Source organism: Phocoena phocoena, chromosome 21 (assembly GCF_963924675.1).
Source record: "Phocoena phocoena chromosome 21, mPhoPho1.1, whole genome shotgun sequence".
In the NCBI taxonomy this organism is placed as follows: domain Eukaryota; kingdom Metazoa; phylum Chordata; class Mammalia; order Artiodactyla; family Phocoenidae; genus Phocoena; species Phocoena phocoena.
Genome location: NC_089239.1, coordinates 7,836,524 through 7,860,585, shown reverse-complemented (window position 1 = coordinate 7,860,585; position 24,062 = coordinate 7,836,524). Strand labels below are relative to the sequence as shown.

Here is a 24,062-nt window from a genome sequence, read left to right as displayed (position 1 = left end):
GTAAGTAGCAGGACTAGGATTTAAATCCAGACATATTTCATGTTTTATGTCACTAACCATGTTTATGGTCTTTATGTAATAGAGTTTCTTTGCGTTTCTAAATCCGATTCTGACCTAATGGCTAAGCCTAAGCTGATACCAGCCAGCCTTTGTGCTCTAACTTTCTCATCTTTTCTGGAGACTCGCCTTTTATGGAACACATAATGCCACGTGGTCCTTGACAGATGTATGAAAAGGAGGAATTCGGAGAAATGGATCCATTATGCATATGTGGCATTGTGGTTGTAATTGTATTTGCTCTGAACCTTCACAGGGCTGTATCTCATTATATGCCACCATTTCCATGGATTCATATATATATATATATATATATATATATATATGCAGTGTGAAATGCACCAAAACTTTGGATTTTTCAAGAAATAATGCTAGCAACAGATTAGGAATATTCTTCAAAAACGGTTGTCTCAAGAAACAAATTGTATTTGTTTTTTTTTTTTAAATGTCACCATAAATGTCCCCGCACCACCGCTTACTTTAGTCAGTAGCAAAGGAGGAAAGAAAATGACCAGGAGTCTCCAGATCCAGCTAGTGTTAGAAATTGCCAGTGTTCGCATCTCAGCCACCTAGTGGTGGGACCAGATCTATCCCTGTTTCTCCACCAAAGAAAAGAAGCAGCTACCACGTTGCTAATTAATCCAGGGTACAAATGCAGGCACCTACAAGCAAAACTGTGAGGACACAGAATTGGCTTTTATTTATTTATTTATTTTTTTGCGGTACGCAGGGCTCTCACCGTTGTGACCTCTCCCGTTGCGGAGCACAGGCTCCGGACGCGCAGGCTCAGCGGCCATGGCTCACGGGCCCAGCCGCTCCGCGGCATGTGGGATCCTCCCAGACCGGGGTACGAACCCGCGTCCCCTGCTTCGGCAGGCGGACTCTCAACCACTGCGCCACCAGGGAGGCCCCAGTATTGGCTTTTAGATCTGGACCTTCTGTGGTGTTTCTCTCTCACCACTGCTACCCTTACTCTGATTCTTTTCTTCCACTTGAGCCACCTCAGTGGGTTTAGGCTCCGCTGTCTCCACTCCGCTTCATCCCATCCAGACTTGCTCTCAGGAGGGATCTGCAAAATTTAGTCACTCTCAGATATTCATGAACGATAAGGATAAAAGTGTCAGATATCAGGTAACTAAGTCTTAAAACCAAGTCAGTGGAGGCTTTGGCTCAAAAACTTGCATCATCCACAAAAAGCCACCACCATGTACCCGGTTTTCTCTCAATAGGGATCTGCGCTCTATTCTGGAGACCTTCATGCAGTCAACATAGAGGAATGTTCCATGTGTGCTGTCTTATCCTCCCCATCGAAGTCATCCAGCAGCCCGACCTTGGTGGACACGGAGCCTATCATGGCCACACTCAACATCAGATCACTTCGGATTAGCTGCTCAGCCCACACACCCTCGGAGCCACGTAAGAACAATACCCGGACAGGAAGAGGCTAGAGAGAATGGGATCAGGAAGAATTAACTCCTCTCTGAAAAACTTTAATGATGGAGAGGAGGAGAGGTTGGGCCAAATGACCTATAAAATCCCGTCCAGCTCTGAGAATTCTGTACTAGAATTAGTGGACAGTTGAGTCCTTGGGAATCCTAGTCAAATGAAAAATGATGTCCATCTTCTAAATGGAATGCACATAACACTGTTTTTCTCCCATCTTAAAGAAGATCATGGAGTTGTAAGTGCTGTTATTGTTATGAATCAAATATCAGTGAGCATAGCCATTGGTATTTTAGTATCATTAACAACAGGTGTTACTGTTGTAATCGGCTCTCATTGGATCCTGTAGGTGTTCAAGTTACTATTCCTAGTTTTGTGGGTGGGAGGATGAAGCACACTGTGTTCTACCACACTTTTTGTGGGCTAGACTACAAAAAATTTAGTCCGGTCTTTGGTGGGTGAGCTTTGGTGGGTGAGCCAGCTACTTCACAGACCCTCACTAAACAACCAAACACCTCTCAGCACCCAGGATTTCAGGGTTTTTTGCAAATAAATAAATAATAATAATAGCGAAGCACTTCCTGAATATCAAAGGGCATTGAAAATCCCGACTAAGGAGGTGGGAGCCATACCTCTGCTGAGCTAATCTGAAGATGTATAAAAATGCCTCTGTGTTCTGCATGTCAGTCCTTAGCTTAGCAATTAGGGTCACTCAGATTCACACAAGATTTGTGTGTGGGTTGAGTGTGTGTGTGTGTTTGCATCATGCTTGCAACTTTCTAAAATTGGACAGAAAAGTATTCACTGTGTAGACGGTATCATCAATGTAGAAATGAAAAATGCCCACTGAGTAAAAGCAAAGGGTAAGCTGACAACACCGTAAGCCACCTAGCTAATCATTGGGTGACTTGTCCTTCCTATTATCATTTTTTAAAATCTCACATCCTATATAGGCTAAAAAGATATAAACCTATGATTTTTTTTTTTTTTGCGGTCCATGGGCCTCTCACCGTTGTGGCCTCTCCCGTTGTGGAGCACAGGCTCCGGATGCGCAGGCTCAGTGGCCATGGCTCACGGGCCCAGCCGCTCTGCGGCACGTGGGATCTTCCCGGACCGGGGCACGAACCCGCGTCCCCTGCATCGGCAGGTGGACTCTCAACGACTGCGCCACCAGGGAAGCCCTAAACCTATGATTTTAATTCTGGTTTCTTTTGTATCTGGTGATTCTCATCCTTTCACTTATTCATTTATTCATTCAACAAGAATACATTGATTTTGTATGTGTCACATACTCTGCTAAACTGCCAGGATTGGCAGGAGGAAATACAGGAGAGAGGGGAAAAGGGTTGGGAAGAAGGAAGAGAAAATGAAAGAATGTCACAGTATTTGAGTCATCATGCAGTGTGAGTAGGCGCTCTCCCCACCGCAAAAGGGAAAGTTTAGGGAAGAACATATTGTGTAGACCTGGCACCTTTCCTTGTGTGGATGTCATCGTACCCATTTGTGTGACAGGAAATAGAGGTCCAGACAGGCTCTCCTGTGCTACCTAACACAGGAAGCAGCAGTAGAGTTACATTCTGAGCACATAGGAATAGCCAAGGACTGTCACTCAGAAACCTCGCCCATTACTCCAGCATCACAGGAATCTACCTGGAGTTTGCATGTAGAAATTCCCAACCCTCAGGGAAGCCTGTTTGGTTCTCTTAACCATTCTTCCTATCTCATACTAATACTCCTCTTGCAGCATACCAAGCAGGTGGCAATGGGAATGCCCACCTCCAAGAATGATCAGTATAAAGGATTGTGAAATTCTGCCAGGAGGGAGAAAACATCTTCCACGCTGAGCAATTTTCTGGCCCTTCTTCTGAGACAGTGGTTCTCAACCAGGGGCGGTTTTGACCCCAGAGGTTGTCTGACAATGTCCGGAGACAGCCTTGGTTGTCACAACTTGGCGGGATGCTATCGGCATCTAGTGCGTAGAAGTCAGAGATGCTGCTACATATCCTACAGTGCATAGGTGCAATATGTCAATAGGACCAAAATTGAGAGCTCTCACTCTGACATATCTGCTGAGCCTTTTGTGGCCTCAGCGGGCTTTCCCACATCTTCATGGTCATGACAAGGTTACACGTAGAATCCATCTAGGACCACCAAGGCTCTTCCATACAGTGGTTCACCAAGGGATGTTGGAGGTGGGGGGACAGCAAGAAGGAGGACTCTCCAAAGGACCAGGCCTCCTGGACATCCCCACGGAAAACTTTAGGTTTCTCACTGATGCTCTAATTACTGCCCTGTCACGTCACAAGGACAGGTTGGCAAACCTAGGTACTGAACTAAATAATCTGTGGCATAATCTAAACATATAACGGTAATTAAGTCTGACAACTTAATATGCTCTTGAAATTTAAATGTAAAGTAGTAATCTACAATTAAGCAATCTTTTGCTTAATAATAGCACCCTGCCAGCCTGGAAGAATTTCAGGTATAATACTGTGTGCTACTAGGTAGCAAAAATATTGACACTAGTAAAATGTACCCAGGCTATGATCTGACACATATTCAAATTAACCGTTGCTCTACCAGAAAAGATGGAGTTAAGGCGGGAATTCTGTCGCTGTCCTCCAGCCAGTGTCGGAGCAGATATTTATGCAGTTACGTCAGCTGATGTGAACCTGTCTCTATCCAATAAGAACATTTGACTCTGAAAGTCAGGATATTCCGAGCCCGTTATTAGAGGGAACTGAAATCAGAAAGTACAGCTCAAAGGAGAATTTTCCCCTTTGAGGGAAACTGATCTCGATATTTTATTGAAATTGTCAACCAAACCTTATGTAGTTTAATATATATAAAGGGAATGGGCATGGGCTTTGAACTTGGTGCCAGTTTGGGTGTGAAAACGCATCCATCCTTTACAAACCATGTAGCCTTGGGCAAAGCATGTAGACCCTGAGTCAGTTTCGTCATCTTCAAAGGTGATCTAACTCGACTTAATTCACAGGTTTGAGGGCACCGTGGTGTCATTCTGGCCTCCCAGCTCACAGCAGCCCCAGGGATCTTTTACAAACATTTATTGGATAATGGCAGTTTTCTCCTTTAGACCCTGTAATGGTGACTCATGACAATTGCAGGAAAATCATGTAGGGTCTTGCAGGCCAGTAGGGAGCCTGAACTTCCTCCTTCGGTCTGTTTATACTGGCTCTTTCCTGCCTTAAGTTCCTTATCCCATTCCCTCTGTCTGGATGGCTTTTGCTCATCACTCAGGATGACATTCCAATGTCAGAGAAGCCTCTTCAAACTCTATCTAAGGTCACCTCCCCAGGTCACTCACTAGCCCCTAAAAGTTGGGTTTTTTCACAGTTCTCATCACTATCTGAAAACATTTTGTATTTGCAACATATGGTATGTAACCGGGGCAGGGACTGTTCATAGTCCTAGTCTGCAGTTGATACTCTTTAAAGATTTGTAGAGGGAGGATAGCAAGGAAGGAAAGGTACCTAAAGCAGATAAAGCATCTTGCACGTTTCTGAGAATAAAGTAGAATCTCATTTCCCCCAAGTCTCCCTGCATTATGAAAATCCCAGAAGTTTGTTCAGGAAAAACAGTTGAAGGTATTCAGATCCCATCATCAGTAAGATCTCCCAGTGAGTTTGGAGATGTGGTCTCTAGCCACCACGCAAACCCTCCTCTTCAATAGATGCGTGGACGAGGTTAGCCCCTGGGGCCTCTGTTTCCTCACCTGAAGCTAAAGGGTTTTGCTAAAGTCCTAAGGCCATTTCTAGTTCTAACTGTAAACTACACGTGTTGGGCTCCTCCTGTGGCACTTCCGTGTTTACCGTGAATCTACCTGGAAGCATGACTCAGAATTTTAGTGGCAATCAGAAATGTATTCAGCTCTGCTCTGCGTGAACAAGAAGTGGCACTTTTAGGGAATGTTTCTTGGGGAGATGAGAGAGGTGATAAATACAGGAAGGCGCCTACATACGCACCTTCAAGTTGAAAACGTCCGAAGGTGCGAACGTGCATCTGGTTCCAGCAAGGAGCCAGATCCTGTGCCATCCGCATCAGGCGTGAGGGAAATGGCAGCTTGCCCTCCGTCTCCTATTGCTGACAATCCTTCAGCTCTACCATCTCCCACCTCCTCTCCCTCCTCCTGTCAGTAGCTCTTCTTGCCTGTCCACTCGATGCCAGCCCCCCTGTGCCAGGTGTTGTACTGGACTACCGTACTTTTCAAGGTACTGTACTGGAAGATAAAAAAGGATTTCTTTATTTTCTGTGTTTTTTTTATGTATTATCTGTGTGAAAGGTATTATAAACCTACTACAGTACAGTACTATATAGCTGATTGCGTTAGCTGGGCTAACTTTGCTGGACTTAACGAACAAATTAGACTTAGGAATGTGCTCTCGGAATGAAACTTGCCTGTATGTAGGGAACTTACTACATTGTAGAGCACAGCATTCTCTCTGGGAACAAAACCTCCCTTTGGATCTCCTCTTTCCCCCGTCCCCATCTCAGTGGCCAGTTTCCCCACCCCCGTCCCTTTGTCTGCCTCTCAGGCTGTCTGTCTGACCCACTCGCTCATCTCACCCACCCTCCCCTACCACTTACCTGGCTTGGGAAACAAAAGACCCTCCACATATTTCGCCTTCTTCAAGGCAGCAGAGAATCTGAATGACAAGCAGAATGTTAACTTTCACAGTATGATTTCCCTGGTACGTACATAGAATTCTCAGAAAAGTTCAAGAAAGGTAACCAGTAGTTTCAAAGCATAACTTTTGATGAGATTGTCATGTGTTTGGTTTGGTTTGGTTGTTTTTTTTTTAATCAGGATCCTAGTTTCCTCTTTCTCTTTTCCCTTTTCTTTCTTTACCTTTTCTGGGGGTGTTTAACTTGGAGACCAAAACTCTGGGGTCATCCCTGTTTTTGAACAGGTTTTGGACAGGTTTCCTCACCTGTCCGCCCATGCTAGGGCTGTGTTCCAGACCAGAGCCGGGCGTGGAATCTCTTTGGGATTCGAGGCTTGCAGAGGGAGATGAAGGGCCTCACCTCCTAAGGCAGGAGCTGAATGTGAAGACAGAGGCCCCATGACCTCCCACCCCAGTCTTTAAGGAACTCCCAAGACATCAGGGGCTGGGGAGGCCAGCCAGAGTTGGGAGGCAGAGACAATCCTGCTGAAGGAGAAAGAGACCCTCAGCCCAGAGAGGATCTCCAAGAGGCAGAAGCACCAGGAGCCAGTAAACCAGTCGCTGTGCCTCCACAGGCTCTCCTGGGGCAGCACCTCCTATTTATTCAGTTTCCTGAAGGTTCTACAAGCAAGTGCATGTAGTTTGAGGCACTGCCTGCCTGAGCCGTCACCCGGCACTCCCAGTCGATAGACAACAATTGGATGTAACTTAGGCTGCCGATAAGCAACTACAGGGAGAACGTCACCCTTTTTGTAATTCACTTGAAGTGCCATTTAGAAAACATCCTACACACACACACACACACACCCCAAACTTCTGGAAAGGAGAGGCTGAGGCCATTTTTTTCCTAAATATAGAGAAAGATTTGGGATTTGGGCATGAGAGTCACTTTGCTGAGATAAAGCCTCAAGCTTCCGCATCCTTGTCTGTGTCGCAAGCCACTTCGTTTGCATCTGTCCATCTCATCCCTCCCTTGTTGCCGTCTGTGTCTACAGGGTGTACTCGGTGCTTCAGTGACCATCCCGGGAAGTCAAAGTGCCGAAGGATCCCCATCCTCACTGAACTGAGTAAGTTGTGTTTCCAGGACAGAATTCAAGGGAGAAGTCTTTGTATTTGATGTCCCAAGGGTGTCTTTAGGACCCACAGTCAAAGGACTGAGGACCAGAATGGGGCCCAGAGACCATTACGTGTTTGACTGGCTGTTATATTGGGCTTTTACCTGTTTGGTGACATTGACATCCTCCAGCAGAGCCTGTCATATCTGGGTGTCAGGGTGCAGGAGTAGCTCCTGCCTTCTCCGTTCTTCCAGGGGAGGGGACGTGGATTTTAAAACTGCAAGAAAGGCTCTCCCTAAACCAACTTCTCTACCCGTCAGACGTCTTCCTCTCCTGCGGTGCTACCAGGGCAGGCACTAGAGTGAGGCAGGTGAGGCCCCCAGGGTGGCTCACTCTTGGGGGTCTTTAAATTTTGTGTCCCTTGTGTCTTCTTAATCCCAGCCCTGAGCGGTGCTCTTCTAAAATGGAAATACTCCATGCAGAAATAACAGGATGAGCTGTTATCTCTCATCAGAACCTTATGGAAAACGCACGTATATGAAACTGCTAGACGTGAGGAGCCCTGGGGGCAGCAAGAAGGGCAGGGAAGGCAGGTGCCTGTGTGCATTGTTTGTGATTCACCAGGGTAGACACTGGGATTTAATACTGATAATAGTTGGTGAGCAAAAGGGAAGTTACCGAAGAGGGGGTGGTACCTTTAACACAGTTTGGACCAACTCAAAGATGATCTCTAAAGCTGCTCCTGGGCGTGAGATTTGACTCGATTCCATAGCGTAGCAGACATCTTAGTGGGATTTTTATGATTCAGCATGTGTAAGCTGAGGTAGATTTATACCCAACTAGATGAGCAGACCTCATAGTCCCAGAAATGAAGCAGGCAGACAGAGAGAGGAGCCAGTAGGTGACACCACCAGGTGATTTGGGAGTGGCAGTGCAGCAGGTGGGCAACAGTCTAGCCACCCTGGATCCCAGAACTGCAGCTCTCCAAATCCACCTTTGAAGATCTCAGATCCCTTGAGCCTGACTTGGACCTGGCAGCCTATCTGTAACCACCCTAAAGCTGATGGCTGCAGTTCTTACTTATATTTCATTTTTAGTTTGCTACCATTCTGAGCCGTCTCTGACTCTGGGGTGTATATACACTGAGGGCATTAATCAGAAGACTGTCATGTAAGTTAGAGTGGTCAGGAGGGACCAGCCAACTTCTCACCGGCCTCAGAAATGCATCTGGTCACTCTCCAGGGACGTACAGCTTTGCTCAAGGAAAGACTTTCTGGCACCAGGCAGCGCCTGTCATATTAGCCTGACAAGTCACCTGCCAGCTCACTCAGTTTCCGTTCTTTGGCCAGCAAGGAAGGGTCACAGTGACATGAGAGCTGCAGGTCTGATGGCCGGCACTTTGGTCCAGAGTGTACAGTGGCCTGCAGGAAAATGTCTGGGGATGCTGAGGCCACTGGCTTAGGATGACACAGCAAGATCTGGACAAAGGCTCCTGGGGTGTGCGTGTGTGTGCGTGCACGCGCGTTTGTGTGTGTGTGTGTGTGTGTGTGTGTGTGTGTGGAGGGTTGGCAGTGCAAGAAGAGGAATGTATGTGCACGTAGGAAATGTGGGTTGATACTAGTCATACCTCCTTCATCTTTTATAAAGATGCGTAGTTCTTGGAAGAAAATGATTCCTTAATACCAGCAGTCTATCACTTCCCCCGAGTATACTAAGGAATAATTTTAAGAATTAGAGACTAATGCGGTCTTAGTTAGGAGCGTACTCTCAGTTGTATGTCCAGTAGGTTTGCTTGGATCTGTAATAATGATGGTCAAGAAGTTTGAAGGGTCTAAGACTTAAGGCTGCTTGCAAACTAACAGGTTCATCTGCCCAGTTTCACAGATGTGGACAGAAGATGAGAGACCACTGAGTCAGGGACGATGAACAGTTTATTACTCACGTCAATAGCAGTAGCCAGAGAATCATCACTTTTGTGCTGGCTTCCCAAGCCCTCGTTCCCACAGGAGGACGTGAAAAGGTCCAGGTGATACCTGGACCCACCATGAATTGCTTTGTAAGAGAGGAACCCTGAGCTTTGGGAACCAGCATCTTTTATAATGGGCAGTAAGCATGCCTTCCCTTTGCTCTGGTAGGAGATATCCCTATCTTCCAATGCTATTCTCTATACAAACATTTTTGAAGCTGTAATCTTGGAACAAAGGCAATCAGCGCCTCTGCTGTCCTCATAGAAATGACCGATTTCGCTGACTGCAGAGGCTGCCTACAGGGGGTCTGAGTTGCAGCCTGGGGCCAGCATAGGTTTGCTGATGGATAACTTGGCCACTGCTGCACAGGTCTGACTAGGATGATTCTTGAAGCCCTTGCTGCTTAAAGTGTCGTCCGTGAACCAGCAGCGGGAACATCTGCAAGCTTGTTGGGCGCGCAGACTCTCAGGCCCCACCTTAGACCCAGTTAGACCCAGAATCTAGATGATAACAAGATCCCCAGCTGATTCACAGGCACATTAAATTTTGAGAGGCACTGATTAACCCGTTCTGGGCCCAAATAACTCTTAAGGACCCAAGTAAATACCACGCCATCTGTGGCATAGCGTATGGAGAAAAAGACAATAACGGGGGTGAGCAGATGTTCCTATTTATGTCTCTTGTCCCTGTGCGATTATGTAAACTGTCCCCTTTTTCTTCCAGAAGTGTCCTGTCTTGAAAGTTAAATGATTAAGGGTGACATTCTGGACACTTGCTTGGAGAAACTGAGCCTGAGGTACAAGGATATCTCCTTGATGATGAAGGTCCCCAAGCGGGCTTCCCATCTTCAGGGGATGAAGATATTAATACTTGGAAAGAAAAAACTATATACTGCAGTTGAGGCAGGTCCCACTTTGACCCTAAAGTAGGCATCAAATCCTTTGAGCGATGGTCCCTCCTTGGCCTGCCTGGTCCGGAAGTCCTGTATCCTTCATCTTGTCTGCCTGCCTTTCCTTTTTGCCTCTCTCACTTGCAGAAAATCCTTCCAACATTCACTTTATTGAACAGCTCGGTGGGATGGACGGAGACCTCTCGGGAATGAGCCTGCACCTCAGCACGTCCTTTGCCACCGGCACTGTCTTTTCCGGCAGCTTCTTGGATTCCCTCCTGGCCACGGTAGGTGCGCTGAAGCCAAGGAGCCCCACGACCAAGCCCCTGCCGCAGGGAGAGTGCGCGGCTCAGGACTCGGGTGGATGGTGCTAACGAACGCCTCGCAATTCTGCGTGCTTGTTGATTTTCCAGAAAAGCTTGTCCACGCACATAATTTCACCTTTGCTCATGACTACCTGGCAAGGGAAGCCAAATGCTCACATTTTAAAAATTAAAAACATGAAGCCCTTAGAGCCAGAACACTCAATCCCGGGAGGAATGAGCGCATCCACAGAACCCACCTTTCAGCTTCAAGTGCATCTTGGCTGACCAGGCTCTTTGGCGTCAGAGCGTGGGCGGTGATCCTGCTTTCTCTTCTCTCTAAAATATCCCCAAGCTATACAGAAATCGTCCATGAAAGGATGTGGGGTTCGAGGAAAGGGCTTTGTTTCTTTGGCCTTTGGTGGTGTGAGCTTTATTCAGAGCTGAGTCCAGTCTCCCTCCACGTTGCCCCTCTTGTGAGATGCACTTTTTTTTTTTTTTTTTTTTGCGGTACGTGGGCCTCTCACCATTGTGGCCTCTCCCGTTGCAGAGCACAGGCTCTGGACGCGCAGGCTTAGCGGCCATGGCTCACACGCCCAGCCGCTCCGCGGCACGTGGGATCCTCCCAGACTGGGGCACGAACCTGCGTCCCCTGTATCGGCAGGCGGACTCCCAACCACTGCGCCACCAGGGAAGCCCCTGGGATGCATTTTTGCCTGCACGGTCATTCTTTCCCTGAGCAGTTCCCTTGCATGGATTGCAGGATTTCCATGAGTAGAATTTATTCATTGCGTGAATGCCTGTTGAACACCTTATAGGGTGCTGTCCTAGGTGCTGAGGACACAGCAGTGATGAAACAGACCAGTCTCTGCCCATGTGGAGCTCATGCCCACGGAGGAGGTTGATACACACATGATAAGTATTATGTCAGATAGATAGAAGGGTCACGGTGATGTGAGATAGGACGTGTAGGGTTTGCGGAAGGAGTTGAAAGTTCAATAAGGCGGCCTAGGAAGGCAGCCCTGAGGAGGTGGTATGTGAGTCAAGTCCTGGGAACAGGAGAGCACGTGCCTTTCTGATCTTTGGGGAAGAAACATTCCAGGCAGAGGGAAGGTCAGGTGGGAGCATTCCCAGGGTGTTCAAGTAATTTGACTAAACCTTAGGAAATCTGTGCGTGGCCGTTTGTGAATGGCTGCAAGAACTCCTGCGGGGGAAATGCTTGTAACCCACTCCCTCACAGATGCCTCCTACCCAGATGTTCCAAGAGAAGGGCTGCAAAAAGGCTGAACATCTATGCACAGATGCTGACACAGCACAAGGCTCTGAGCATAGTTCGCTAGACTGGCTGCCCTCTGGGATTCTGCATAGAAGAGGCATCATTCCTGAATCGTATAAGTGCCTCAGAAGTGCAGTTTGCATTTTAGGGGAGCGTGGTCAGGGCTCATGCATCGCCCTTTTGGCCTCAGAGGGTTCTGTTGCCCGGCTCGGCGCTGTCTCCCTAAGCCTTTCAGGGGAGGCTCCTCATAAACCCCGTTGAGCTCTCAGAAAGGTAATACCGTGTCAGTGACTGTTTAACATGAAACAGGCTGATAGACTACGAATTTCCTAAATTAAGCAGGATTCAGCCTTGACTGAGCCAGAGGGAGAGTCAGTGAGGGAAGTCAGGTCACTTTCCTGGGAAGGTAGCTCCGTCAGGGGAAGGATTTTAAAACCCTGCCTGTCATGGATACTTCAGTTACCCTGCCCATAATCAGGGACCGGAGTGTCAGGCAGAGGTGACGTGGTGAGCTGGATCTGTCTGCAGGACACATTTTAGAAGGGTTTAAGGTCCCCCCGTCCTCTTCAGAGATCCCTAGACAGCAGGCAGCTTTGTGACTTAAACTCCAGCCTCGGTTAAACTCCACTGGCTCACACAGGTAGGAGCAAAGTCACAGACTCTATTTCGACTTAGTGGGAGGAGCAGGCTGGGCAGTGAGGACCGAGAGAGTGTCCAGCAATATGCACATCCCATGAGCCAGCACGGGTAACACGAACTTGATGAGGCTTCTCAACACTCACCTTATGAGAGTGACCCTGCGACCTCTTTGAGGAGTGCCCCTTCCTCCCAGGCTGCCTTCAGCCGTTGTGTCTCATTCTGCTGGAAAATGTAATTAGCTGTGTAAAAATTCAGGAGTCTACTCTGAGGCCCCATGGTGAAGTCTGTGGGAGAGAGAGAAAGCCACATATGGTGGCCTGGGATGGGGGACAGTCACATGAGGTCACAAGCCGCATTGGACCCTCAGCCTGCCCTTGGGGACTCCTGGGAAGTGCCTGGCTTTGGACTGGCACTTGGTCATCTGACGAGGCCGTGAGGACGGCAGTGGAGCTTCAGGGTACAAGGCATCCTGTATGTCAAGGGGGCTGGCTTGGAACTTGAACTTCTTAATCTCTACCTAGTGGCCTTCTGCCCCAGCTCTCAAATCCTTGATGACATATGGCTCAGCAAAAGGAACACACTTTAACACTGTTTGGAGCTCAAACTCCAAATCTCTGGCCCTGATGAGCTGAATTAGACCCTTGAAAATGCTCAGGGGATGCTGCCCACTTGTTTCCCTCCCCCTGGACCTGGTACTACTGGCTCCACTTGGCTTCTAAGGACGGGGGTGACTTTCTATCATATCAGCCACAAAGAAGGAAAGAGCCCAAGGGCCACGGCTGAGCCTCCAGTTTCATTGTGTCTGCTCATCCAAGGACAGTTTGGTCTTGGCTGGCCTCCTGACCTTCCACCTGCTCGTTGGCGGTGAGAGCAGTAGCCTCTGCGAAGAAGAGAACATTTATATCCTCTTGCACTGAAACCATCTGGGGTCACTGTGGTGGCTCCACAATGTGTGTCCAGCACACCACTTCATTCTCCATACGTATTGGAGCGTGTCCTTGTGCAGGCTTGCGGGAGGAGGACCAAGGTCCCGATCTCCCCATAAAGTTAGGGTGGCAGTCACGGGCCCTGGGTCATCACTCCCTCCATCACATGCCCACGGCAGACACCACTGACACTCACGGGTCTCTTCCTCCGCATCACACCTGCAAGTCTTTACCAGCACAGACCTTGAGGCGGCATCTTCCAGCGGTTTCATTGTTGAGATAATTAGAGCAATATCTGGGGTAAGAACAATGGTAACATCATCTCTCAGGCACTTACTTAAGGTCTTTGCTGAATGCGTTACCTGCAGTTTAATTCTCCCGTCAACCTAACCAAGAGGATACAGTTGCTAGCCTTGTTTTACAGATCAAGACTCTGAAGCCTAGAGGGGTGACTAATGTGCCAAAGGTCACAGCACTTACAGATGACAAGTTGGTTTTCAGACCCAAATTCCTAAGGTTCCAGAGACAGACCAAATCCACTGCCTCTCCAGAAGGCTCTTTCTGTGATTACGAGTGTCCTTTCAATACACTGAGGTTGAAGTTCTACTTGAAGGAATCCGCCTCCCGGGGTGCTCCAGAGTCCCTGAGGGATGAGCAGGGAGGAGAAGACCAGGGTGCACCCACCCTCCCCAGTGCCCACCCACCCCTTCCCCCGAGTCAGAACTACTCTACTCTCATCTGGGTCTCATACGAGGCTCCTGCATGAGATTTGATTCAAAGAAGGACTTCTGTTGTTGAGAAGACTAAAAACCACTGCCTAGAAGTTATAGAGAATCTGACCAACAGAGAGGCATAAAACAAGAGAGCCACATCCTGTTCTCTGTCTTCCAAGTCAAGTCTCCAGCTCCCAGTTGGGAGGCTTGTCCGGGAGACAGGCGTCAGCCATTCCACCCCATTTTGCACATCCATTTTGTCCCATAAATTCCCTCCCCAAGAAACATCCTCCAGATTCGGGTCTTCCCACCTGCCGTCCAGCTTGATGCTCCAAGAGGTCTGTTTCCCATGGCTTCACAGTCAGAGGTTATGCTCAGAATCAAAATGTGTGTTTCCCTGGTGGCCATCCTCTGCAGAAGGGAAAGGCTGCGGACTGGTGCGTTCCGAACAGGCTCCCTCAGGATAAAGGGGGCTGACACCTCAGCAGCTTCTGGAACAGGATGAGGTCACCTCCTTGATTCGCGTCTTAGTGAACTCTGTATTGACCTAATATTGCAGGGCCCTCTCTTCCTTCTCACCTGTCCCTGGAAAACTGCACTGTGCTTCCAGGTGGCCCGTAAGAAACACAAGGAGGATGAACTCACAGGTCCCGAGGAGAGAACAAAGCCTGAAAAATGTGGCGTGAACTTGTCACCGCCTGAAAGTACTGAAGTTCTGTTTTAGATTGTCATGTAGTTTTCCCCTTCTATCCCCTGATATCCCTGTGATTTTTTTTTCCAAGATAAAAATAATGGATTTTCCCTCCAAATCTTCTGATTCAGCCAACACTATGGCTTCAAGTATCCCCTGGAATACTACTGTAAACTCCTGGCCCAGGTGGAGAAACATGCCCCTAAGGTGTAATTCGGATTTACTTTTAACCCTCAGCTCAATGCTGTATAAAAATATGGAGGGCTCCCCTGGTGGCGCAGTGGTTGAGAGTCCGCCTGCTGATGCAGGGGACACGGGTTCGTGCCCCGGTCCGGGAAGATCCCACGTGCCGCGGAGCGGCTGGGCCCCTGAGCCATGGCCGCTGAGCCTGCGCGTCCGGAGCCTGTGCTCCGCAATGGGAGAGGCCACAGCAGTGAGAGGCCCGCGTACCACAGAAAAATTAAAATTAAAATTAAATAAAAATATGGAGGCGCACTCAGACCCCTCCATATGGGAGCAGGACTCCCATATGGCTTTATAACAATAGGATTTCAAACCTGGACATGAAGTAGGGAGCATTTTCCTTTACTTATAAGGGAGGTAAGGAAAATAAGAAAAGTTACCTGGCTTGAGATCTCAAGTTCACTCAGCTGGTTAGTGGCAGTTTTCCTACCATATAGCCTCATTCTCAACTTAGAAGTATTTCTCAGAAAATGTGGGCCTTAAGACCTTTTGAGATTCTCAGAATTAAAAGTAGTGAGTGGCCAGGATGTTAGTATCTATGTTATTAAGGAGTAATATGAGAAAAACCTCAAACTTCACTGTAGCTAAAAGTTAAAACACTTTGGGCTGCAACATTTTCAAGCATCAGAAGTTCGAATTCTGATTGAACTGATTACATTAGATATTAGAGATATTAGATATTAGATAATATAAGTCTGAGTATATTAGAAACACTATTCAAGTTTAGAAGTCCTAAAATGTTTCATGCACATTTCAACTTTCATATTTTCTTGAGAAAGAAAAAAAGAATGAAAAACAGAAAAAGGAAAGAAGGGAGAGAGGGAGGGAAGGAGGGAGGAAAGAAAAATGAGACCCATAATGGCAGTGCCATGGAACCCCAAATAATAAGAATGTAAGATGAGCTCAGAATAAGGGTGACATGTAAATCCCATAATTTTCCCCAATATAGAATTGCAAGCCTTTTGATGTCAAAACTGAAGAAATGATAGGGTCAAAAGCTAGGCCTCTCTCTGTTAAATATGTAAAGTACATGTTTCCCTAGAGGCATAGACACCAGGATAACCCTAGAAATTACACGTTTTATTTTTAATCAGTGGAGAAATATTCTAACAGCATTATGTTTGATCATTCTACATTACGGCCACTTGTTCTTAAACGGATTGTGGTCCAATCTGGATTTACATCCTCCACTCCCTCCTGGATTTCAGGGGGCCAGATCCATAAGACCCTTCTGGGTAGAGGATGCAACGGGGAGGGAATATACGGAGGTGACTGTCAGTCAGGAGGTTCGTTCTTTCAGTCTGGACATTAGGATGGAGAAGGTGTTTGAAGTCATCTTTAATCTGAAAAATATTGTAAAAGTCCTTTTCTTTTTATTTTCTCTTGATTTACATAGATTATATTATTTCCTAGGTCGCCTTCTCCAGTGGGCTCTACATTTTGCTAACAGTATTGGTTTATTTGTTAAAATTCAACCGCCAATTGCACTCAATATTCTGACAGCTGTTTTTGCACTCAGTTTTAAAAAATCATTTGTAATAATTGTTTGCAGCAAGCTTTGCACTGAATATTCTTGCACCTGCCTGGTCCAATGTGCTCTTGAAGACGTGAATGTTAAGTAGACAAAGTCTGTCTGAAAGAACACATCATTTAAGGCTTGTTGCTCAGAGTGTAATTTGAGGGCCACCAGTGTCAAAACTACCAGAGGTGCCCTTTAAATTCTGATTCCCACTCCCGTACATCAATTCTGATCCAGTAGATCTGGGCTCCCAGAAATCGGGTCTCATGAATATCACTCCAGGTGATCCAGGTACGTGAACACCAGTGTCGAAGACAGCACAGTTCATTGGTGTGTGCTGTATATCTCATTGAATCCTGCAAACAATGCTCAAAGGTGGGTATTATCATGTCATCTTTAAAATCATAAAGCTATGACTGAGAAAGAAGACAGGAATTGTCCGAAGGTGTTTCGGTCCGCTAGGATGTGCCAGTCCAAGATTCAAACTCAGGTGTGTTCCGTACAAACAACCAGCTCTAAAATGCAGAATAATAAGAGTAAAAGCCAGTGGCCATGGGATCACAAAGAAAGGAAAATTTCATTCTGATGAGGAGGCCAGTATAGGGTCTGCCGAGGGTAAAGATGAACCAGATGTTCTAAAGCGAAGGCATGAAGGAGTAAAAGTGTCACGTGAGCTGCTGCCCATTGACTGGTGTGCACCGGAGAGAACCATGGCTCATGGAGATGAGCTCAGAGAGGGAGCTGGTGTCAGATCTTGAGGGCTTTGAAGACCGCGGAAACGAGTCTGAGCTTGGTTTTACTGCAGGTTCAAGGGATGGGTGGTGGGATCTGATTTGCGTTTCTGGACAATCTCTCTGGAAGCATTTTGAGCAATGGATTGTAAATGAGAAAAAGAGTAGTAAAGAGGTGTGTCTCATAACCCAGACTTCAGAAGACAAGTCCCTGAATTGGGGCATGGAGAAAGTGAATGGTAAAATTTCTCAATAACGATGGAAGACATTCCTATTATTTATAATGAAAACAAAATGACTGATTTTTATGTAGGTGCTATAGAGCCATGTAAATTCTCATTTCTACTGGAATAAAAGTTTGATTTAGATAAGACAAAGGGTAGGAAATTTAGAACATTATATAGATAATAATGGATTTAAGAAAACCTCATGGGCAATTACTACAATGATATTTCCATGTGTGTCACTGCCTAGTCAACACTGAGTGTGTTGGAATCCTTTGGGAAAAGAGTTTAAGAAAATGGCTTGGCTTATTCAGACTCAAGCTATTTTCAAACTAAGTTGACCCACGCGTCAAATCGTCAATCTCTGGCATCATTTTGATGCCAAATATTCTGAAATTCCATTCGTTTTATACTCCACACCTACTGTTTTCAAAGTACACCGTAACAACTGTGGGAGATTAAGTTAATACCTGTCCTCAAATAGGTCAGAATCAAAAGGAATATAAGTAGATTCATATCCGGAAGATTGAAGTGTAGACACCAATAGTAATATAAGTAGTCCCCTAAGGAAAATCTCTAGAAGTCTCTGTACATATTTTAAATACATGTTGATGATTATTAGAGTATCTGTGGCCTGATACACTCCTCTGGTCATTTTTGGAAGCGGGGACACCCTTGGGGTCAGTGTCATGACCCCCTCTTCTCCTACTATTACACTGTAAGTCCTCCCCAAAAGAGCAGGAACGGGGTCAGTGCTATTTTCTCTGCACTTTGCCTAAGCCAGTGCCCTACCCAAACTGCCGGCTTTGGGATGATTTTAATGATAATGAGAGACACTGCTTTGTGCCATCAGATCCATTTCAAACAACGATGCCCACTAAATCGCCAAGTCTCTCCACCTCCACCTTCTGACGTTGCACATGCCTCGTCCTTGCTTTCCAGGCGTTCTACAATTACCACGTTCTGGAATTACTTCACATGCTGGTGACAGGAGGGATCAGTTCTCAGCTGGAACAACATCTGGATAAGGAAAAGTTCTGTGGGCTGAATGACAGTTACTCTACCGTTTCACCTGGAAGAATGCGGTGTAAGCTGGGGCTTCTGTCCTTAAACCAAACCGTTTTGTCAGACATTCAAGTGAGTCGACTCTTCTCGTAGTAGAGCGTCCTAACCTCCCTGAGTTTTGGAAATTGATCCAACCTGTTTGGGTTCCCAGATCACCTATAGCATATAAATAACAACAATAATAATGACAGAAATCAACGTCATTTATATTCATAGCGTATTTACAATTTACAGTGTATTTTCACATGATAACTGTTTTTTGCAACAGTTCTGAGAGATCAAGCCATTGTTAGTATCCCCATCCTCCGGGTAAAAACGTGCACAGGAAGCATGAGAGAGGTCCCATAAGTTTGTCCCTTGACAAGGATTTTAATAATAAGTGTAATGTTAATATTCACTGAGCGTTTGACCTGGGCCTGTCTGCTTTGTTTGTTTGTTTGTTTTTCACTTAATCTCTCCAAAGGTTTACATGGTAGGCGTCGTTATTAATTCCATTGAACAGATTAAGAAGCTGAGGTGCAGAGAAACGAATACTTACCTGAGACCGTATTGCCTACCAGTGACCAAGCAGGGTCCCTCTAAGGCAGTCTGACCCAGGGCCTGTCCACTCTCCCTACGCTTGAACTACTAAAGAAATCTGATCCGGACTTCCCTGGCAGTCCAGTGAATAGGACTCCACGTTTCCAAGGCAGGGAGCACAAGTTCGATCCCTGGCCGTTGGAAACTAAGATCCCGCATGCTGCGGGGCATGGCCAAAAAAAAAAAAAAAAGAAAGGAATCTGATCATGTCACCTGAAATCAGGCGGAAGGATTCCACGTTTGGGCCTAAGAATCTGTCTGGGCTAGCCAGTGAAAAATGCTTGAGCTTTCTTAGTCCTCTGAGCTAACAAACGGTAGATTATAGCAAGGAAGAAAATAATTCTGGCAAATCCCAATGAGGCATCTGGGCATTTGGGGCTCTGTGTCGAGTCCAGGCTGCAGTGAGGAACCTACTGGTCAGCCTGCCTTTTGGTTTAGTTTTGAGTGACATGGCATTTGATTCCCCGGTGTCACCGTCAGGGGCAGGCCTTTAGAGGGGCCTGAGCAGAGCCCCTTCTTCACAGCCCTCTTCCTGCCTCTGTGTCTGCTGTGTCTCGGCAGGTACTGCCAATAAGGGCGAGCCCCACGCTCTGTGCATCTGAATTCCAGGTGCAAACAACATTCCAAAGCTCCCTCCATGGTCCGGTCCTTCGAATTTCTGTGGTCCTGGGTTCCTCATCTCAGGCTGACTTGTGAGTGATTCTAAGCCCAGGACAGCTGCCACTGGCCACTTCCTGTGGGAACCAGAGGTGGCAGCGGACTGGTCAGCCCTTTCTTCTCCATTTATGTCTGGTCCTCTGTTCTTTACCCTGAGGAATCACAGAACTAAACAGACTGTTCTCTTTCGACTTCCCTGAACGCACTGGCTACTGCTTTGGAGCCTGCAGTCTACTCAAGGTGCCTTGTTGGCAGTAGCTTCAGAGCAAGGTCAGGAGGAGGATGAGAAGGCCGCTCTCTCATTGTGTGCCTTAAAAACTGTGTTTTCCGGGCTTCCCCGGTGGCGCAGTGGTTGAGAGTCCGCCTGCCGATGCAGGGGACGCGGGTTCGTGCCCCGGTCCGGGAAGATCCCACATGCCGCGGAGCGGCTGGGCCCGTGAGCCCCGGCCGCTGAGCCTGCGCGTCCAGAGCCTGTGCTCCGCAACAGGAGAGGCCACAACGGTGAGAGGACCGCGTACCGCAAAAAAAAAAAAAAAAAAATCTGTATTTTCCAACCTGGTGCTCACTGTGACTTCTTGATCGTTACCAAACCAGCAGTAGTAATAAAAACGAGCATAGCCCCTTGCCACACCACGCCCAGACAGGCTCCTGAAAGACCAGAGTCATAAAAACAGCTGCCGGTATTAGATGCTCAAAACTCATGGTCAACCTGATTTCCAGCCCACTTGCTACTGCCACCAGAGAGGTATTAGGAGGGAGCTCTTGGGTCTTCCAGACTTCCACTGGGAGAAAAGGCAAGTGACACTCCAGTAAGTGCTTGTTACAGCCTGATTCGAGTGCCACCAGACATAAGTTTTTCTCTCTTCTCTCCCCAGCCAAGAAGGACCTTTGGACAAATCTTCTGCAGCTCGTTAGATAACCTTGGAGTCCTGTGCCTCGGCTTGTACCGCATGATAGATGAGGAAGAGCGCAACCCAGAGCACAAAAGGGGAGTGTATGCTGGTGTAGAAGGCGCTGGCCACCGCCCAAGCATGAGGGCCAAAGCGACGTCATTCTGTGTGAAAGAGACGGCCAGAGCTTAGGGCCCCCTGATGCAACAGAGGGTGCTGGGGAAGTAGATAACAGTGTAGGATCAGTATAAATAATATGAATGAACCCTGGTGATTGGGATCCAGGTAGTATTGGCCATGTAAGGAGAAGGGTTTCTCTGTCCCCAGTGAAATCTGAAATGCAGACCCAGATTTTCAGTCAGGGTTCTTTTGTAACTTACCCCTCATTGATGCCTGTGCGACTTTTTAAAGCCAAAAAGCCACTGTCCACACTGGAAAGATTTGCTTGTTCACTGCCAGACTCGCTGGGTAAATATTTACTGAGTGCCTTTTTTCTAGCCACTGTGCCTTGTCCATGTAAGATACGGGAGTGATGTGTAGAGATTTCAGTTTAAAGAAGATCATTCTGACAGTAGTGGGGAAGAGAAAGAAAATGTGTGTGGAGGGGAGAGGAGAAAAGAAAGGGTACTGGGTACCAGCTCCAGACAACACAGTAAGGTAGGTCCAGACTAAGAGTCTCGTGGTGGGAACGGGCAGTACTCGGTAGAGAAGGAGAAATTAAAAATAATAGAGTGGAAATGGATTGATGAACCTGTTTCAGGAGGAACGGGAAGGAAGTCAAATCACTGAAAGCGGTGAACACATGAACACGAAGAAAGACAGCTTCTCCGCTCGCAGGAGAAAGGGAGGAAAAGAAAGGATGCCAAGGCAGATCTGGCTGTGGATGAGGGGTGCACTTAGGGAATGTTTACGTAACACTAGGATTTCTTGGTGATGTGCAGGCATAGCCCTGGCTGAGAGAAAAGAGGGGGAAAGTCTCTAGGGAGTCGAGAAAGACATAAAAGTTACATTAGTCACTGAGGGGAACGGAAAAAGGAGTTTACTGTGCATCTGTGTAGAAGCAACAGTGCAAAGGGAAAGGACAGGGGATGGAAATAGCCTGAAGAGCGGATGTACCCAAGAGTAAGGAAATGAGAGAAAGACGAGGGGAAGTTGTGGTCAGAGACTGATTTATTGAAGGGTGAGATTTTAGAGGCAGGATGTGTCAGGAAGTTACAACAGCAGTATGTGGTCAGGAAAGTGGTTGGGAGATAAAGATCACTGGGTAGTGGAAATCAAAGAAATTGGTCTGCGTGTTGGAGTTGTAAATCACGGAGACACTGCAGGCACATAAGGTGACGGTGGCACTAGGGTTTGAAAGAAAAAGTGTCCCATGTGCCAAAGGCCTAAATAAACATGGAGGTGTGTGGATAACACTGAGGTGACTCAAGAGGAGGGTGGTAAGGCTGTAGAGCATGGACCACAACGATGCGGGGAGCAGGGATGCTCTGGAAGCAGCACTCGGAAGCCTGAATGATGCTGACCTCCCACCCCTGTCTCTGTCTGTCTGCCTGTGACTGACCCCCAACACCTCTGGAAAACCTGTGGACCGTGGTAATTGGGAGAAGGTGTAGCCCATACTTGGGCAGACCTCAGGGAAGGAAATGATATTCCTGTTTGAAAGAGAGTAGTATGTGGTTACAGCAGATCTTGTTTAGAATATCCCAGAGGTTACGGGGACTCTGGGCGAGGGGGAAGTGGGAAGATTATTCAGTGAAAGATCAGTGGTGACTTGTGATGGGTGCTTAGGGAAGAAGAGGCGATTATTCGCGGCAACACTGGAAGTCATGCAGGGTTCTGCTGCCTCAGCGTTCTGGCAGGAGCACTGGCGTCTTCATGAATCTGACTCATGTTCTCTGAGGATTTGCCGTGTGCCTGATTTCCTGCCAAGACATCCTGCTTCTCTGCAGAGTCTGTCCACGCAGGTCCAGGCTCTGGGTGATCTTTGAAACTCATTGACTCACTATTTGCTTACCCGTCAAGGTTTCAAATAAACCTTTGGTTACTTCTCTTTTTCCTCCATTGGGCAACCTACATTCTGTGTGAAAGTTGGCGGCAGAAACATGAAAATAGGCCTAACCCAGGATGGAAATATCTGGCATGCACGTAATCTTCCAGTTTTGATAAAGCTCGGCTAAGTGCTCAGAATTGTGCCAGCCGAATTCATTAGGGTCGTGGATATTAAAAGCAGAGAAACATATAGTTGGAAAAGCCATTAGAAATCAGTTAGCCCAAACCATAGTCCCATCCGTCTCCCATTAAAATGATGAGAAAAGCAAGGCCCAGAAGGGAGGTGGCATGCCTAGGGTCAGAGGTGGTTGGTTTCAGAGGCAGGCGTGAGAACTAGTCTCCCAGTTACTAGCCTGGGACCTCTCCTGTTGTGCTGTGCCAGAGAGTTGTTTTTTTTGTTTATTTTTTACTATTAATCAGAAACTAAAGCAAAGCAAAACAAAAACGTTTCCTCTTTGGGCCCAGCAAAATGACTTTCTTGTTTTGGCCACTGCCTGCAGTCACACTGTCCCAGCTGCAGGGGCTCAGAATTCACCTTTGGCTTTTCTTACAGGTTTGTGATCACCCGGCCAGAAAACGAGTTTATGCTGCTGCCCTCGGATCTTGTGTTTTGCGCCATCCCTTTCAGCACCTCCTGTTACAAAAAGGATATTTCACCTCCAAGTCCGTGTGAAATTATAAATATGGTGCCACTGACAGAAGAGACGCTTACAGACATAAATTGTCCTCCTTCAGTTGACCAGGTCAGCGAGTCTGCAGCCCAGCCACCCAGTACATCAGTCCATTCGCTGGAGCCAAAACCAATCCCCGTTGGTGATCCTAAGCAAGCAGTGTTGACTCCAAGTGGTAAACTCTCATCCCAGACACATCCAGGTGAAACCAGGAAAGAAAACGGAAAGGAAAACATGGAGGAAACCACAGTGGAAGATGCCTCTGCCTATCCCGAGTCAGACTAGACCTGCCGATATTTCCCAGGAGCTCCTGGCTCACTCCTTATGAGGCATCTCCAGAGGTGGTGACTTTGAACAAGGAAGGAAAAGATGGACGCCCGCCATTTTTGTGGCCATTGCTGAGGGGTGGATCAGCAAGCCCACACTGTTTGGGAAGAGACAAAAGTCCGAGCTAATCCCACTGGATCTGGTGTGATAAATAAAGAAATAGATGATAAAAGCCTCTCTAAGGGAAGTTCATTGCTCTGGGTCTCTTGAGCAGAAAACGTGATGGTTGGACCTGTGTTAAAGACATTGTTCAGTACTTGCTGGGTTCCTCCACACAGGGAATATAAGAAGTAATCAAGGTAAAAACGAGAAGGATTTAGACCTAAGAGACAAGAAATAAAGTGCCCCCAAATCAAGCATCCTACGTTCTTTATCCTCAAACAGGCAAGTAGTGAACTCGTATATTATCATCTTCTCTTTTTCCCTCATGCTTTTTCTTTCCTCATCTCTTTCTATAGGAGGTG

General features: G+C 47.1%; 1 protein-coding gene across 1 annotated transcript in view; it reads left to right on the top strand.

The window, feature by feature from the left end:
* The window catches only part of KCNU1 (potassium calcium-activated channel subfamily U member 1), a 136,915-nt gene extending 113,359 nt beyond the window's left edge, over nucleotides 1–23,556 (top strand). Inside the window, exons 23-28 of the mRNA XM_065900076.1 lie at nucleotides 1,287–1,473; nucleotides 7,181–7,252; nucleotides 10,244–10,383; nucleotides 18,303–18,497; nucleotides 20,537–20,655; nucleotides 23,154–23,556. Of these exons, the coding sequence (XP_065756148.1) occupies nucleotides 1,287–1,473; nucleotides 7,181–7,252; nucleotides 10,244–10,383; nucleotides 18,303–18,497; nucleotides 20,537–20,655; nucleotides 23,154–23,556 (1,116 nt within the window). The remainder of the gene's footprint in view (nucleotides 1–1,286; nucleotides 1,474–7,180; nucleotides 7,253–10,243; nucleotides 10,384–18,302; nucleotides 18,498–20,536; nucleotides 20,656–23,153) is intronic.
* The last annotated feature ends 506 nt before the right edge of the window (nucleotides 23,557–24,062 follow it).